Raw genomic sequence first — 13,917 nt, 5'->3', positions numbered from 1 at the left:
CTCACCAATCGATCTACGTTTATCTTATTTTCGTATGAAATCAATCGTTATTAGGTAATTATTTCTTAAATGGAAAATAAAAATCTTCACTGCTGCCCACACTCTGATTATAGTAACAGTTTCAACGATACAAGAGTTTGTGTAATGTGTAATTCAGACCCTGTTTGTGTAATGTGTATACACATTACAATAATCGATTTGTTATGTTTCTGACGTCCTGAGCCAAACACGAAAGTTGAAATCCGTGTTCATTACTTTTTCGTTCCTACTTTTACTCACCCAGCACTTCCGTCTACATACTTCCTGTTAATATAAGATATGTAAACAAACAAGGGAGATTGGCGTTCCTCGTCCAGAAATGTTTTTGTGCCACCGCACATTCTGATGATATCAGTCACTTGGACCTAAGCAGAAGGTAAATAATTACGGTTTAACTTCGGAGCTTTTAACAAAATGTGACTTAAGTCCCCCCAACGGACTCGTTTTGTGGGAGGGGCTGTGATCAACGAATGTGAATCAAAACGGACTGCTGCAGACCGTGATTAGAATTAAATATGGCGCGCCAGTCGATTTATGTCATATCCGGTGTTGAATTTCGCCGATTGTTTGTCCATATTACTTTTCAGAAATATGTCAGGAAACGCTTCAGTAATATAACATTTTTGTCTATATCACGAAATGGCTTGTCGCTGATCACCTTGGAGATTTTTATTGATTACTTTCCATAAATCGGGGACATTATGAAATCAGTAAAATCGGTAAGTGAACATTCCCAAATGCACATACATGTTGACACACCTTCCCTTTCCCATTCCTCGTTCGTAATAACAAAGTTCCTGATGCAGTATCTGATGTTTCCCAAGTGCAGTGTTGGTAGTATGTGGTGATCAGGTAATCAATATTAAGATATTATATATGTTTAACACTGGCTCTCTCAGCAATATTCCAGGTGTGCTGGCAGTCTCCTATTATCAAATCCAGAACAGACAATCCAGTGATTGACATCATGAGCATAAATGCAATGACTGACTGAGTTTGGTTTTACGCCGCTTTTAGCAATATTCCAGCAACATCACGGCGGGAAACACCAGAAATGGGCTTCACACATTGTACCCATGTGGGGATTCGAACCCGGGTCTTCGGCATGACAAGCCAACACTTTAACCACTAGGGTACCCCACCGCCCCATAAATGCAATGTAATGTTTCACTGAGACTGATGACATGATCCATTCACCTCTTTAGACAATCATGGGTTGCAGGGTACCTTAAATCCCCATGTGTGAATATCAGTTGTAAACAATGTAACATTCTCTTATGTAGAAACCCTAATTCAGACCCTGTTAATTCACAAACAACAGAAAGCTTCCTTGTTTACATTGTAGATATATTGTAACATGAACAAAAAAACTGTCTCATATATTTGGTGGTAGGTTGGATGGTTATTTAATGCCCCAATATTACAGATATATGTAGGCAGTCTGTAAATAGTCAAGTCTAGACCAGACTATCCAGTGATCAATAGCACGAGCATGTACCTACGCAATTGGGATACAATAACATGGGTCAACCAAGTCAGTGAGCCTGACCACCAGATCCCATTAGTCGTGACCATGGCTGCTGAAGACCAATTCTAACCCAGATCTTTTTTGGTGTTGCCATGATTTAATTCTTTATGTCAGGGAGACATAAAATGTTCAAAATATATATATGCTTTCATATATTCATTTGATGACAGCTAACTTTGAAAATCTTCATTAATATATATCAGTGTAAGTTCTAACTCATTCTTTACTATTTGTAATCCTTGTATACACAGTATTTAATTTGTATTCTATTAATTATTTCAGGTTCTAAAAGAATGGACACACACAAAAAGCAGTTGGACAGTATCTTGGCAAAATGTCAGAATGGAAGAAATATGCTTCTAATATCAAAGAACAAATATGAAAAAATTGTCCAGTATTTGAAGTTAGGCACAGGAGCTTCCTATCGGTTCAAGAGTTGGATCCAGCGCCAACGCTTCCAGCTCTTGCAGCTGCCTGATGAAGACCAAACTGAGGTACTTGTGGTGCCTAAGGAAGGGAGCACATCCAAGGGTTATGTCAGGGTCTTGCATGAGAATCAGATCTATGGGAAAGTACAAGATATTCATGTGTATGTGCTAAATCATGGAAACTACACTCAAACACTTCAGTCTGTGTCTGACCTTTATTATGACATTTCAAAAGATTATATTTCTGAATTTGTGAAAAGATGTGACTGCTGTCAAGCCGATTCTACAAGTGATAGCATTTCAGACAGTCATCTTCAGACTTCTTCCAAAATGAAGGCATCAGCCAGACCCATAAAAGTGATCAACAAAGCTGATTCTTGCTTCTTGCAGGATGTGTCTGTCAACATCATAGATATGAGACTGAAACCTTCAAATGAATTTTACTTCATTGGTCATGTTGAGGATCAATTTTCAAACTTTAGTGTCTTGTTTCCTTTGAAGAATGACAGTTCAAGGGAAATAGCCAAAAATTTAAAGAGATATTTTTTAAGTTATTTTGGTCCCCCTAAGAATTTTTCCAGCGTTGATACACCAAATATTACCAAGGTGCTTGATGAAGTTTCAGACTCCTGTAAAGGTAGCAGTCTTTCGTTTGTGCTTGATGGCATCAAGATTAAAACTCAAGATTCAGAAACAGAAGAAAATGATGAGGTAGCGACTTTTATACATGACAGCATTTGCCTTATTGCAGCTGAAGGCTATAATGAGAGAGAGTGGTCAGATTGGCTCCCAGAAATCATGTTGAAATTGAATGTGGCAAGGAGGCCTTCAGCTTTTCAAGATCCTTACACTGTTGTGTTTGGTCAGCCAGCATTGGTTTTGTCTGAATTTGATGAGTTTCTACCTGGTCGAGATGGCAGTGATCTGTCTGCGCAGGAAAACCCTCATGAAACTATGAAGAATACAGAAAGTAATAGGTAAGGAAATACATCTTTACATATAAACGGTAATCACAGTAATACTTTTGAAAAGGGGAAAGAATGACTATGAAATTACTGTTGTAAATAAATTATATGTTAACTGAAGTGCTTTGGGCCATCGAATGTATGTCAAGTGGTGATGTTTGACTGAAGTGCTGATACTAATTATGGGGATACACTTGAATCATGTAAGGAGATTTTTTGTAGCAGACAATTTTTTCACTGTACAATACCAGTACAATACCGAAACAACTTGATGTTTGGCATGCTAAGTTCAATGTTGCAGTTTTAATGAAGAGGATACCTATTTTACATGAAATATAATAATTATTTTTCCTTATCCTGACTCATGCTTATTGCTTGTCTTCTTCCTCTTGCGAACTTAGTGGAACACTTGTATCTCCTATTGAAGCTCCCTTCAATAAAACAGACGTAAAATCACTACTCACCAGAGTTGTCTCTATCTCAGTTTTGGCGGGAAACTGTGGCGCCACCGTGCTCCACGCTTCACTCTCTCCTTCTTCGCCCTGTGAGCAGGTTGTGAGAGCGCCTGTGTCTCCTATACGGCACTATATCCTTTTATTTCTTAGTTATTCCCCTCTATATTACTTTTAGAGAGGTTTAGTTAGTATCCTTCAACAATATGGTTTGATATTTAGTTGTATTTAGCACTGTTTGTTCACGGTTTTGTCCGTGTTTGTTCAGTTGTTTACCTTTCATGAAAACCTGTTTCAATTGTAGACTTCGGTTCTCTGCTGCTGACCCTCATCAACTGTGCCCTAGCTGCATTCAGACATGTTCTTCCAGCTCGCGCTGCATTCATTGCCAGCATTTAACTAATTTTGAATTTAATAAATACCTTCTTTGCGTCCTTAGACGTGCTGCAGATAGGTCGAGACGGGTTTGTCAGGTCATGGATAAACCAGCTGAGTCCCTCACGAGTCAACTGATGTCAGACAACCCCCTTCCGTCTGGTGATACGCCGGAGACTTCCTCGGGGGACGGGCCTGGGACGATGTCCGCCACCTCCAAGAAAAGGCCTGCTACTCCGGACGTCCCTTCGTCGCAGCCTAAGACGAGGAAGTCGTCATCTACCCAGCGCTGGCTCCGCACCCCCAGGGCGTCGACCACCTCTACGGGGAAGTCAGCGCAGACCACACGGACATTCTCGGCCGAGATTGTCCCGTTGTCGGAACGGGGACTCTACGATGAGCAGCCGCTCATCATCCCAGAGATACTTCACAAGAAGAGGCCAGTCTCAGCAACGGTGACTTCAGCGCAGATATCCACGCAGCCCGAGGTATCTACGCTGACGGCAGATGAGCGATCCTTGGGCCATATTGCTATCACCGCAGAAAGGGCAGCTCTTCTACCACCGCAGACCTTCAACCCGGGGGACTTCATGCAGCAGTTTTCCCAACAGATCATGGAAATGATGGAGCAGCGCTTCGACTGGAGAGGGTATCACAGCCAGGCCGCAGAGAGGACCCGAGCCTTCAGCGAAGGCTCCAACGCAGACAACGCTTCTGAGAGGCCCTCCACCAACGTGGCGTCTGGGAACCGATCTACCCTTCAGGACCAGCCTGCGCGAAGGACATCTCACCCATCCCCTGCTGCGGACTCGGACGATCAGCATTCGCGAAGGCAATCGTGAAGGACGACTCGCCCATCCCCTGCTGCGGACTCGGACGATCAGTATTCGCGAAGGCACTCGTGCGAAGACTCTCGCCCATCCCCGGATACGGACTCGGACGACCAGCATTCGCGAAGACACTCGTGAAGGACCAGTCGCCTATCCCCTGATGCGGACTCAGATGATCAGCGTTTGCGAAGGCACTCACGAAGGACTTTGGATACAGTCTCCAAGGCCTCTTCCGCATCCTACGCAGATCGTTGAGGGATTCTCAGAGGCATTCGCGAACCAATAGTCGCTCATCTCCGCGCAGGTCTCCCCGCGCAGGTCACCCTACAGATGCAGTTCTCCGGGCTCCTCCCCTCGCAGGTCTCCACGAAGGTCTCCACGAAGGTCTCCACGCAGGTCCCCGCAGTCGCAAAGTCCCCGCAGTCGCAAAGGTCACCACCCAGATCACCGCCGGAGGAGGAACAACATCCTTTACTCAGCAATCCTGTCACTGAGGACGACGGCGGGATCATCTTCTCTGACTCCGAGATATGCTACTGGATGGCAAACGGTCTGGACTTGGCGTCGCCCTGTAAGAACGAGAATACAGCTCATACCTATCTCATGCAGGATGAGGACGTCGACACGATCACTCTCCCACCGATTGATCCCATCGCAGCGGTTCCACAGAATTTGGATGCGGCCTTCAAGAATGCCACGAAAGCCCAGGCACCGCATCTGCCACAGTTCAACGCCAAAAAGTTCTCATCCCATAACATGGATTCGTTCCTCAAAGCACAGGACATCGACGAGAACTTCAAAGTCATCAGCGATGCCAAGGCCAAGGTCTTATAAGATCGAAGACAAGAAGTTGGCACAAGTCGAAACGATGACCAGGAGGATGTTCTTCGGCCTTAACAGATCAAGAACAGTCAACGAAACACTCATTGCTAAGTTCCGGGACTCTACTGCGGAAGAAGACAGGATGATATACTCTGCACTCCTTATGCAGAAGAAGGACCAACAATTTATGACAGACCATCTCTCATCGATCTCCGCAGCGCTGACACTAGCCTCCTGCTCCTGGGGTAAACGCTTCACCAAGTCACTCTAAACAGCCCCGTGGTCAACTCCATCCATCTTCGCTGGAGAAATTGACGAGGTCGCCAAGGAAGTTACCAAAGACTCCAGAGAGGTCCTCATGATCAAGTCCATAGATACACTGGCCAGCGTCATCAGGCAAACATCCCAGCGCTACTCGGGCAGGTCGAAGTTCGCTGGGATCCAGAAGGCACGGGACAAGAAAATGAGTACCTCCAGAGGCGGAAAAGATTCTTTTCGTCACCCAGCCGGCACCTATAGAGGACGACCCGCTAGACGAGGCAGGGCACCCAGAGGCGTCAGGGATCATCGACGATGAAAGAGGGGTTCGGAACGACTGGAGTCTTCCACCCCCAGCCGTTCCCGTACAACCTTCACAAGTGGGTGGACGTCTTCAACGGTACTGGGGAAACTGGGGAATACTTCAAAATCCGTTTGTATCCAACATCCTAAGAGATGGATATCGCATACAACTACAGGCAGCTCCGCCGCTTACAGTCGACCCTCACAAGTTCGACTTCAAGACCCATCAGACAGAGAGGTTACGAGAGGCGGTCACATCTCTACTAGAGAAGCAAGCCATAGAAGTCATGGATCCAGCCCACATCACACCAGGGTTCTACTCCCCAGTTTTCCTAGTGCCCAAGAAAAACTCCAAAGAAAAGTTCCGACTTATCTACAATATGAGGGCGTTCAACAGAGACTATCTAAGCAGACCTCCCAAGTTCCGCATGATACATCTACCTCAATTACTCCACCTCATCCGTCCGATGGACTACATGGCCAGCATAGATCTACAGGACGCCTACCTGCATATTCCTGTACATCCGGCCTCGAGGAAGTACCTCAGGTTTACACTGGACGGTCTACACTACCAATGGAAGGTCCTGCCATTTGGAATATCGTCGGCCCCCTGGTTGTTTACAAGGGTGACGAAGCCCATAGTCGCATACCTACATCATCGAGGTCTACGCAGTGCCTTCTACCTCGACGACGGGATTCAAGTACATGATGATCCCAAGCGTCTCAGACTACAGCTGGACTTCACCATCAGACTGCTTACACAACTGGGGTGGCTAGTGAATCTACTCAAATCGGACCTAGAACCTACGCAGGACCTGCAGTTCCTAGGCATCAGATTTCTCACGACGCAGAACCGCATCGTCGTACCAGGGACCGCTGGCTCAAGATTCAACAGACAATCTCACAAGCCCTACTCTCTCCGTGGCCACTACGACAATGGCAGAGTCTGTTGGGTCTCCTCACGTCCGCACAAGACATGACAGCCAGAAGGAGGTTACAACTACGCCCGCTACAGGTCTTCATCAATGCTCATCTCAGACCTCATCGACTATGGTGGACGACCACGGCCCCACAAGCTTCAACAATCAGCTGACAACATTGTGGCGGAGATGGAACAACGAGGAGAAAAGTCTGCACATCAACATGCTGGAAATGAAAGCAGTAGTCTCACCAGTACCAGATCCACAGTGGCGTTTTACATAAACAAGCATAGATCAACATGGACGCTCTGCTTTCTCAGCATATCCTGGCAAGGACTAAACGCAGCGCCCTCTCCCATCCACTCAACCGTCTCCAGCGAAATGGATGTTACATCGAGATAAACAGTATCAAGGAGATGGGAGCACTGGAAATACATGCTCTGGACTACTGGGAGAGAACATGCTTTGATGAAAATCAAAACACAGTGCATATGGGACCTACGATGGGATTTCATCGCAAAAGAATCAACTGCCAGGTCAACTGGACAGACAATTCCGCAACCCAGGAAGTTCCGACTACTGCGCCCCAGCATTATCCTCCGTCCTTGGACCACAAGATACGCGACCTATCCTTGTGCCCAGTGAGAGCATTAAAGTATATCTACACAATCCAGAGTCAGGAGACGCAAGTTCAAGCCGACTTTTTAGTCCCGAGATATCAACAGCTTACACAGACGGAAGTCTCCCTGTACTACGATATCAATCTGGATTAGAACTGTCATACTCACGGGCCTACAAAGCAGCAGGACTAGATCCTCCCACACGGTTAGAGCCTCCAACCTCACACGAAGTTAGGAGCCCTGGAAATCCAACACTGTTTTGGAAATCGCAAACATGGGAATTGCTGAGAATTGCTCGCTCAAGACGATAATGGAGGGCTGCTTTTGGAAATCAGACATGGTGTTTGCAAACCACTACCTGAGGGACATCGCCACAGAGGACGTCTCTGGCATTCACCATTTCGGCCCTCTGGTTGTAGCACAACAGTTGACAGTCCCTCAAAGGCGTTGAGACAAAGTCTCGCCCTTTTATCACATGACTTACAAAGCCTACACTCAGCAGAGTTCTGCTTAAGTCTCAATGCACGTCTAACGACTAGCATAAGTGATATGACCCAGTACTTGTAAGGATACTCGTACAGGAAAGGGTCGCTTCTCCACTTGGTGCTTGCATCAAAAGATGGAGTCGCAAAATCCACATAAAATGTTAACAGAAGAAAGGACCAAAAGTTAACAATTGTGGTCCCCCCATCAAAAGGCAGCTGGAAGGACAGGGTCGCAACAGCAGCAGAGATTAGCAGTAAATACAGTGCCAATACGAAGTTCCCGCAGGGGGGTATAGCTGACGTAAATCACTACATGAAATCCTAAAGTAACTTTCCCGCCTCCAATCCGTCGGATTCTACAAGCAATAAGCATGAGTCAGGATAAGGAAAAATATGTAATTTTCTGAATAAAATTGATATTTTATACTTATCCTGACTCATGAGGTAAGCCCTCCCAACCTCCCCACTAGACACTTTGGATTTCCCTGCAAATTCAAGTGTCGGGCTCATAGTCAGGAGAGAGCGAAGCGTGGGAGCACGGCGCTGGCGCCACAGTTTCCCGCCAAAACTGAGATAGAGACAACTCTGGTGAGTAGTGATTTTACGTCTGTTTTATTGAAGGGAGCTTCAATAGGAGATACAAGTGTTCCACTAAGTTCGCAAGAGGAAGAAGACAAGCAATAAGCATGAGTCAGGATAAGTATAAAATATCAATTTTACTCAGAAAATTACATTATTGCTCATGGTTGATATCTCTAAATAATAGCAAACATGCTGAATTGCTCTGAACAATGGCTATAGATTCTCACAGCTGTATATTTTTCCTTCAGGCCTGAAACATCAAATACATCATTGAGAGATGACCCTAATCCCTTGACACCCATGCCGTATCATGTACATGTGAAGCAAGAACCTGCTTCTGATGAGGAGTCTGGAAGGGCACTTTTTCCAACAATCAAAGACAGAAATATTGGAGAAACTCTAACTGTGTCTGGAAAAAGGAAAAACCTTCATCAAGGCATAAAAGTTACTGAAAATACAAGTGAATATTCAGTGAGGAAGACAGTATTGTCTTGTGACAATTCAGAGATTAAGCAGGAAGAATATGTAGATAATGCAGCAGTTCCTCGTGAGTCTTCAAGCTATGTTCCTGTGGACTCCAGAATTGAAGATGATGGGTCAATAGAATCTCCACATCAGAATAATGATAGCTACAACACTGACGTAAACAGTCACCACCATGACCAGGAGGTTGGTGACACTCGTACCTCTGTCCAGATTCCACCAGAAACTCTACCTTGGCTTAAAGTCAGCAAAAGGAAATGGCATCATCCAAGGCAAGCTTCAAAGGTAGCTGCTTCAAGGATGGATGCTTCAAAGACAGATGCTTCAGTACCTCATGTTTCAAGGAGAGATGCTTCAAAGACAACTGACAGTGATCCCAGCTCGATGGAGGATGGTGTTGATCTGATGACAAGATATACTTCTGGAAATTGGGATGAAACAAATTCTGTGAATTTGGGTCACTATGTAGAGATAGATATTGCTGAAGATGATGACACCTCATGGGACCCTTGTGCTGAAGAAACCGGTGAAGGTTATCAAAAGAGGAAACCAATACATCCTCCTCCCAAAGAATCACCGGAGATAAGAAAGAAACTCACCAAGGAGGATGTCTGCTTTATTGAAAGATTAAAGAGAGAGAATCCAATACTGACTCTCTCCGAAATAAGAAAACGTCTCGGCATCGAAAGAGGTGTTGAGGTTCATGTCTCAACTGTCTCCAGAGCAATGAAGAGGAAGAGTTCCGTTCAAGAAGCAGCTTTTCTAAATTCTCAAAGAAACATAGAGTCAATTTGCCAAGTTGAATATCTGGAGGAAAAAGCCTCACAATCTGAACATAGGTCTAATGGAAGACACAGAGACTCTGATAATTCAAGAAATAAGGTGGATTTGATGAAGGACAGGAAACAGTGGATTCATAAGAACTTCCTACCCCAGGATGAAATGTTCTTGACCTATTTGTTGAATAGGAAACCATATTTAACCAATGAGGAGGTCAGGGAACAGTTAGAAAGGCAAAGGGGCTTGCTCATCTCCTTGCATAATCTAACTACCAAAATATCAGCAATGGCTACCCATCGTAATATCCGTGAGAATCCAACAGCCCAGAGACAGGGAAGGGTAGATTCATCAAGGAACAGGGATGAAAGCATAGTGGTAGGTTCACCCTCTGGAGCACAGAGTTCTGTGACTTTGCATGGTCAGCACATGATGCTGCACCAAAAGCAGCCTTCTGTCATGAAGAAATGGACTTCAAGAGGCATCAATGACAATGTCACCATTTTTGGTGAAAATGTTTTGAAGCAAGCAACAGTTCCTCAGTCAAAATCATCGCCTGTCTATAATGAACAGTTACACTCCAGACATTTGTCAAGGAAAATGCGGATGCCCACCAAAAGAAACATTCATGATAGTTTGGTTGTAGATTTGTCTGACAGTGATCCACAAGTTCTGGAAAATGGTAGGAATAATTATTCAAAGAAGTTTTGTCATGCAAAAGCCCAGAATTTCCATGCAGGATGTGAATCTGTTAATCAACATGTGACAGATATTTCAGTGAACGATAGTATGTCATCAGGGATGTATGATGAGGACAATGAACTGATGGTTCAGAGCAATATTACATCACCAGAGAAGAAGGAACTGGGGAGAGATCAGGGCAGCTTCACTGGTTATGAAACCAGGAATGACATGCGTCATAAACATGGTAAACTGCAGCCTGCTGATTTGGACTTTCTAGAATGTTTAAAGAGACAAAACCCTTGTATCACCTTGACTGAGATGAAGTATAGGCTTCTTGATGAGAGGAATCTTGATGTCCATGTGTCATCTGTCTGCAGAGCTCTGAAGAAGATCGTTCACACTCAAGAAGAGATGGAACCTAACTACTTAGTCTATATAAACAGTCACGAAGCAGGAGGTTCTGCTGAATATCAAGTTGATAATGAGGATGATTCTATGTTGGATGAATCTCAGTTTGATGAATGCTCAGAGGCCCAGGTGGCATATTCTGATGAATGTGTTCAATCTAGCAACAGTGATAACTTCTCACACAGGACATCATATGATTTGTCAGGTAATTTGTATTCAGGATCACCAGATTACATCCTCCAAGAAGATGCTGAGGATGAGACATATTCTGGAAACCAGCTGAAGGCAGTGGTGGATGTCAGGATGGAAGGGGAGTGGGATGGTCTGGAGGTGACGAACAACAAGAAGCTGACGCTGAAGGACATGCAGCTCATTAAACAGCTGAAGACAGCCGACCCAACCATTACTCTGAGGAACATCAAAGCCTGGCTGTTGAAGGAGAATGATAAGGATGTGCACCTTTCCACCATAAGTAGAGCTCTCAAGAAGATGAATGGGTCCGTGAACCATGGGAAGACCGGGGATGTTATCGACCTTACATTGTGAGCCAATGTTGATAGGATCATCAAAGCCTGGCTGTTGAAGGAGAATGATAAGGATGTGTACCTTTCCACCAGAAATAGAGCTCTCAAGATGAATTGGTCCGTGAACCATGGATGGTTATTTGCTCACCATCTATGGAGCTCTCAATGGTATCAATGCTTTACTGAGCCAGGGGAGTCCAGGAGAGTCTATTACTGATGAACAGTATTAACATCAAATAGCCATGACAGACAAGAAAACTGTTTGATGCTAGGAAGTCATAATAATCTCATGCCTAAATTCAGTGAAGGTTACCAATCAATACCAGTGGTCCAGACTCAACCATGGAGGGTTATTTGCTCACCATCTGTGGAATTCTTAACAGTATGAATTCTTTATTGAACCAGGGGAGTTCAGGAGAGTCTATTACTGATGAACAGAATTAACATCAAATGGCAATGCCAGGCAAGAAACTGTTTGATGGTGGGAAGTCATAATAATCTCATCATACTGATGAAGGTTACATACCAGTCAGTCAATTCAGTTCAATCTGTGGTGGTGGTGGTGGATTGGGTTTAAATTTCGCTCATATGACGGCGTGCAGCGTCGTATGTGTGTATGTCGCGGCTGCTTGTACTAGCCCAGACTGAAGCTGGTTTTATAGTGCTAGTCCACTGAGATACCATGCCGCAGTGAAGCATGAATACCCCACTCATTATACTGACTAACCGCATCCTGCCTACCCATTAATGAAACATGGATTTTGGTATGGCGCGCGTCGGGATCCCCATATTCTGGATTTAACCACCACTGTCTCAATCTGAATACCAATGACCCTGCCTTTGAGAAACATGGATCCATCTCTGCACTGGAAAAATGAGCACTGGAAAATGAGTCACTGTATCATTAGCAGTGGATGGGTGGGGGTGGGGGTTTTATGAGCTCAATGGGTTTGTATACCATGATTGAGAAGGGTTTGAGGGTTTGAGGTACGTCAAGGAATTGAGGAATATATCAGGATTATCATCGTGGGGAACACCAGAAACAGGCTTCAACATTGTACCCAAGAATTTATCCAGGGTCTTTGTCATGATCAGCTAAAAGCCTTAACCACTAGGCTTCCCAACTGAGCCTAGGCTACCCAACTGAGCCTATATCATCTAGAGTTTACAATATATGAAGATTATTTGGGTTAAGTTTGTGAGTGAGTTTAGTTTTACGCCGCACTCAGCACTTTTCCAGCTGTAAATAATCGAGTCTGGAACAGACAATCCAGTGATCAACAGCACGAGCCTCGATCTACGCAATTGGGATACGATGACATGTCAACCAAGTCTGCGAGCCTGATCACCCTATCCCGTTAGTTGCCTTGTACGACAAGCATGGGTTACTGAAGATCAATTCTAACCCAGATCTTCATGAGTCTATTTTGGTCAAGTATTTGTGTGTGACATTAGACTCTGTGTATGAAGACTGTAACAGGTTCAGCTGAGATGCTTGGGATGTCATGTCAACGAATAGGATTGGGCTAAATTACAATACAGAACTGAAGGTGCCCATTGATATACCCAACTTTCTGTCATCCATGTTTGCTATGCACAGTTGTGTTCTTTTTGCATGCATGTGTCTGAGGTTTTAGTCATTCACATTCTCTGTGCACAGTGGAGTGAGTGAGATTGGTTTTACAACGCTTTTAGCAATATTCCAGCAATATCATTGCAGGGGACACCAGAAATGGGCTTCACACTTTGTACCCATGTGAGGAATGGAACCCTGCGTGATGAGCAAACACATTAACCACTAGACTACCCCACTGCCCCTGTGAACAGTTGTGTTCTATTTACATGCATGTGTCTGAGGTTTTAGTCACTCAAATTGACTGTGCACAGTTGTGTCTTTTGGTTTTTTGTCATGGATGTGCCCAACGTCTCAGTCATCCACATTCACTGTGCACAGTTGTGTAGTTTTGTCATGGATGTGCCCAACGTCTCAGTCATCCATATTCACTGTGCACAGTTGTGTAGTTTTAGCATAATAGAAGGGTTAGGTCTTGTGTTCAAATCACAGTTTGCGTGGTTTTGTTTCTTTGTGTTTAAGCACCATTCACATGCTTAAAGTGGTAAACATCTGGCACCTACATCACATGAGGCTTTCCTCTCATGTTTAGATAAAACACCTGGTTATAAGTGGAATAATGTTTAATGTGTCATTATTCCCAACTCACGCTCACTCACAACTGAAAAAAGAGTGTAAAAGATTTTTAGGAATACAGCATATGACTCCAAACAGATGTTGACAGTTCATTTCCTCAGGGGCAGATGAAGATATATTTTTGTTTTCAAATGCTTGTGATAATACAAATATGGAATCTCACAATATGCCTCCGTATGTATCAATACATATCTCAGTCATGGAGTCATGATAGGCATCCAGAGA

General features: G+C 44.3%; 1 protein-coding gene across 1 annotated transcript; it reads left to right on the top strand.

Moving 5' to 3' along the window:
• Positions 1 to 291: 291 nt before the first annotated feature.
• LOC124261220 lies at positions 292 to 12,764 on the top strand. Its single transcript, XM_046695543.1, has 4 exons — positions 292 to 415; positions 1,850 to 2,972; positions 8,856 to 12,011; positions 12,481 to 12,764. The coding sequence occupies exons 2-3, from the start codon at positions 1,861 to 1,863 to the stop codon at positions 11,503 to 11,505; spliced, it is 3,762 nt and encodes a 1,253-aa protein (XP_046551499.1). The 5' UTR covers positions 292 to 415; positions 1,850 to 1,860; the 3' UTR covers positions 11,506 to 12,011; positions 12,481 to 12,764.
• The last annotated feature ends 1,153 nt before the right edge of the window (positions 12,765 to 13,917 follow it).

The sequence above is a fragment of the Haliotis rubra genome, unplaced genomic scaffold (assembly GCF_003918875.1).
Source record: "Haliotis rubra isolate DU_JTF1 unplaced genomic scaffold, ASM391887v1 Scf791, whole genome shotgun sequence".
Lineage (NCBI taxonomy): Eukaryota > Metazoa > Mollusca > Gastropoda > Lepetellida > Haliotidae > Haliotis > Haliotis rubra.
This window is presented reverse-complemented; position numbering and strand designations above follow the sequence as displayed.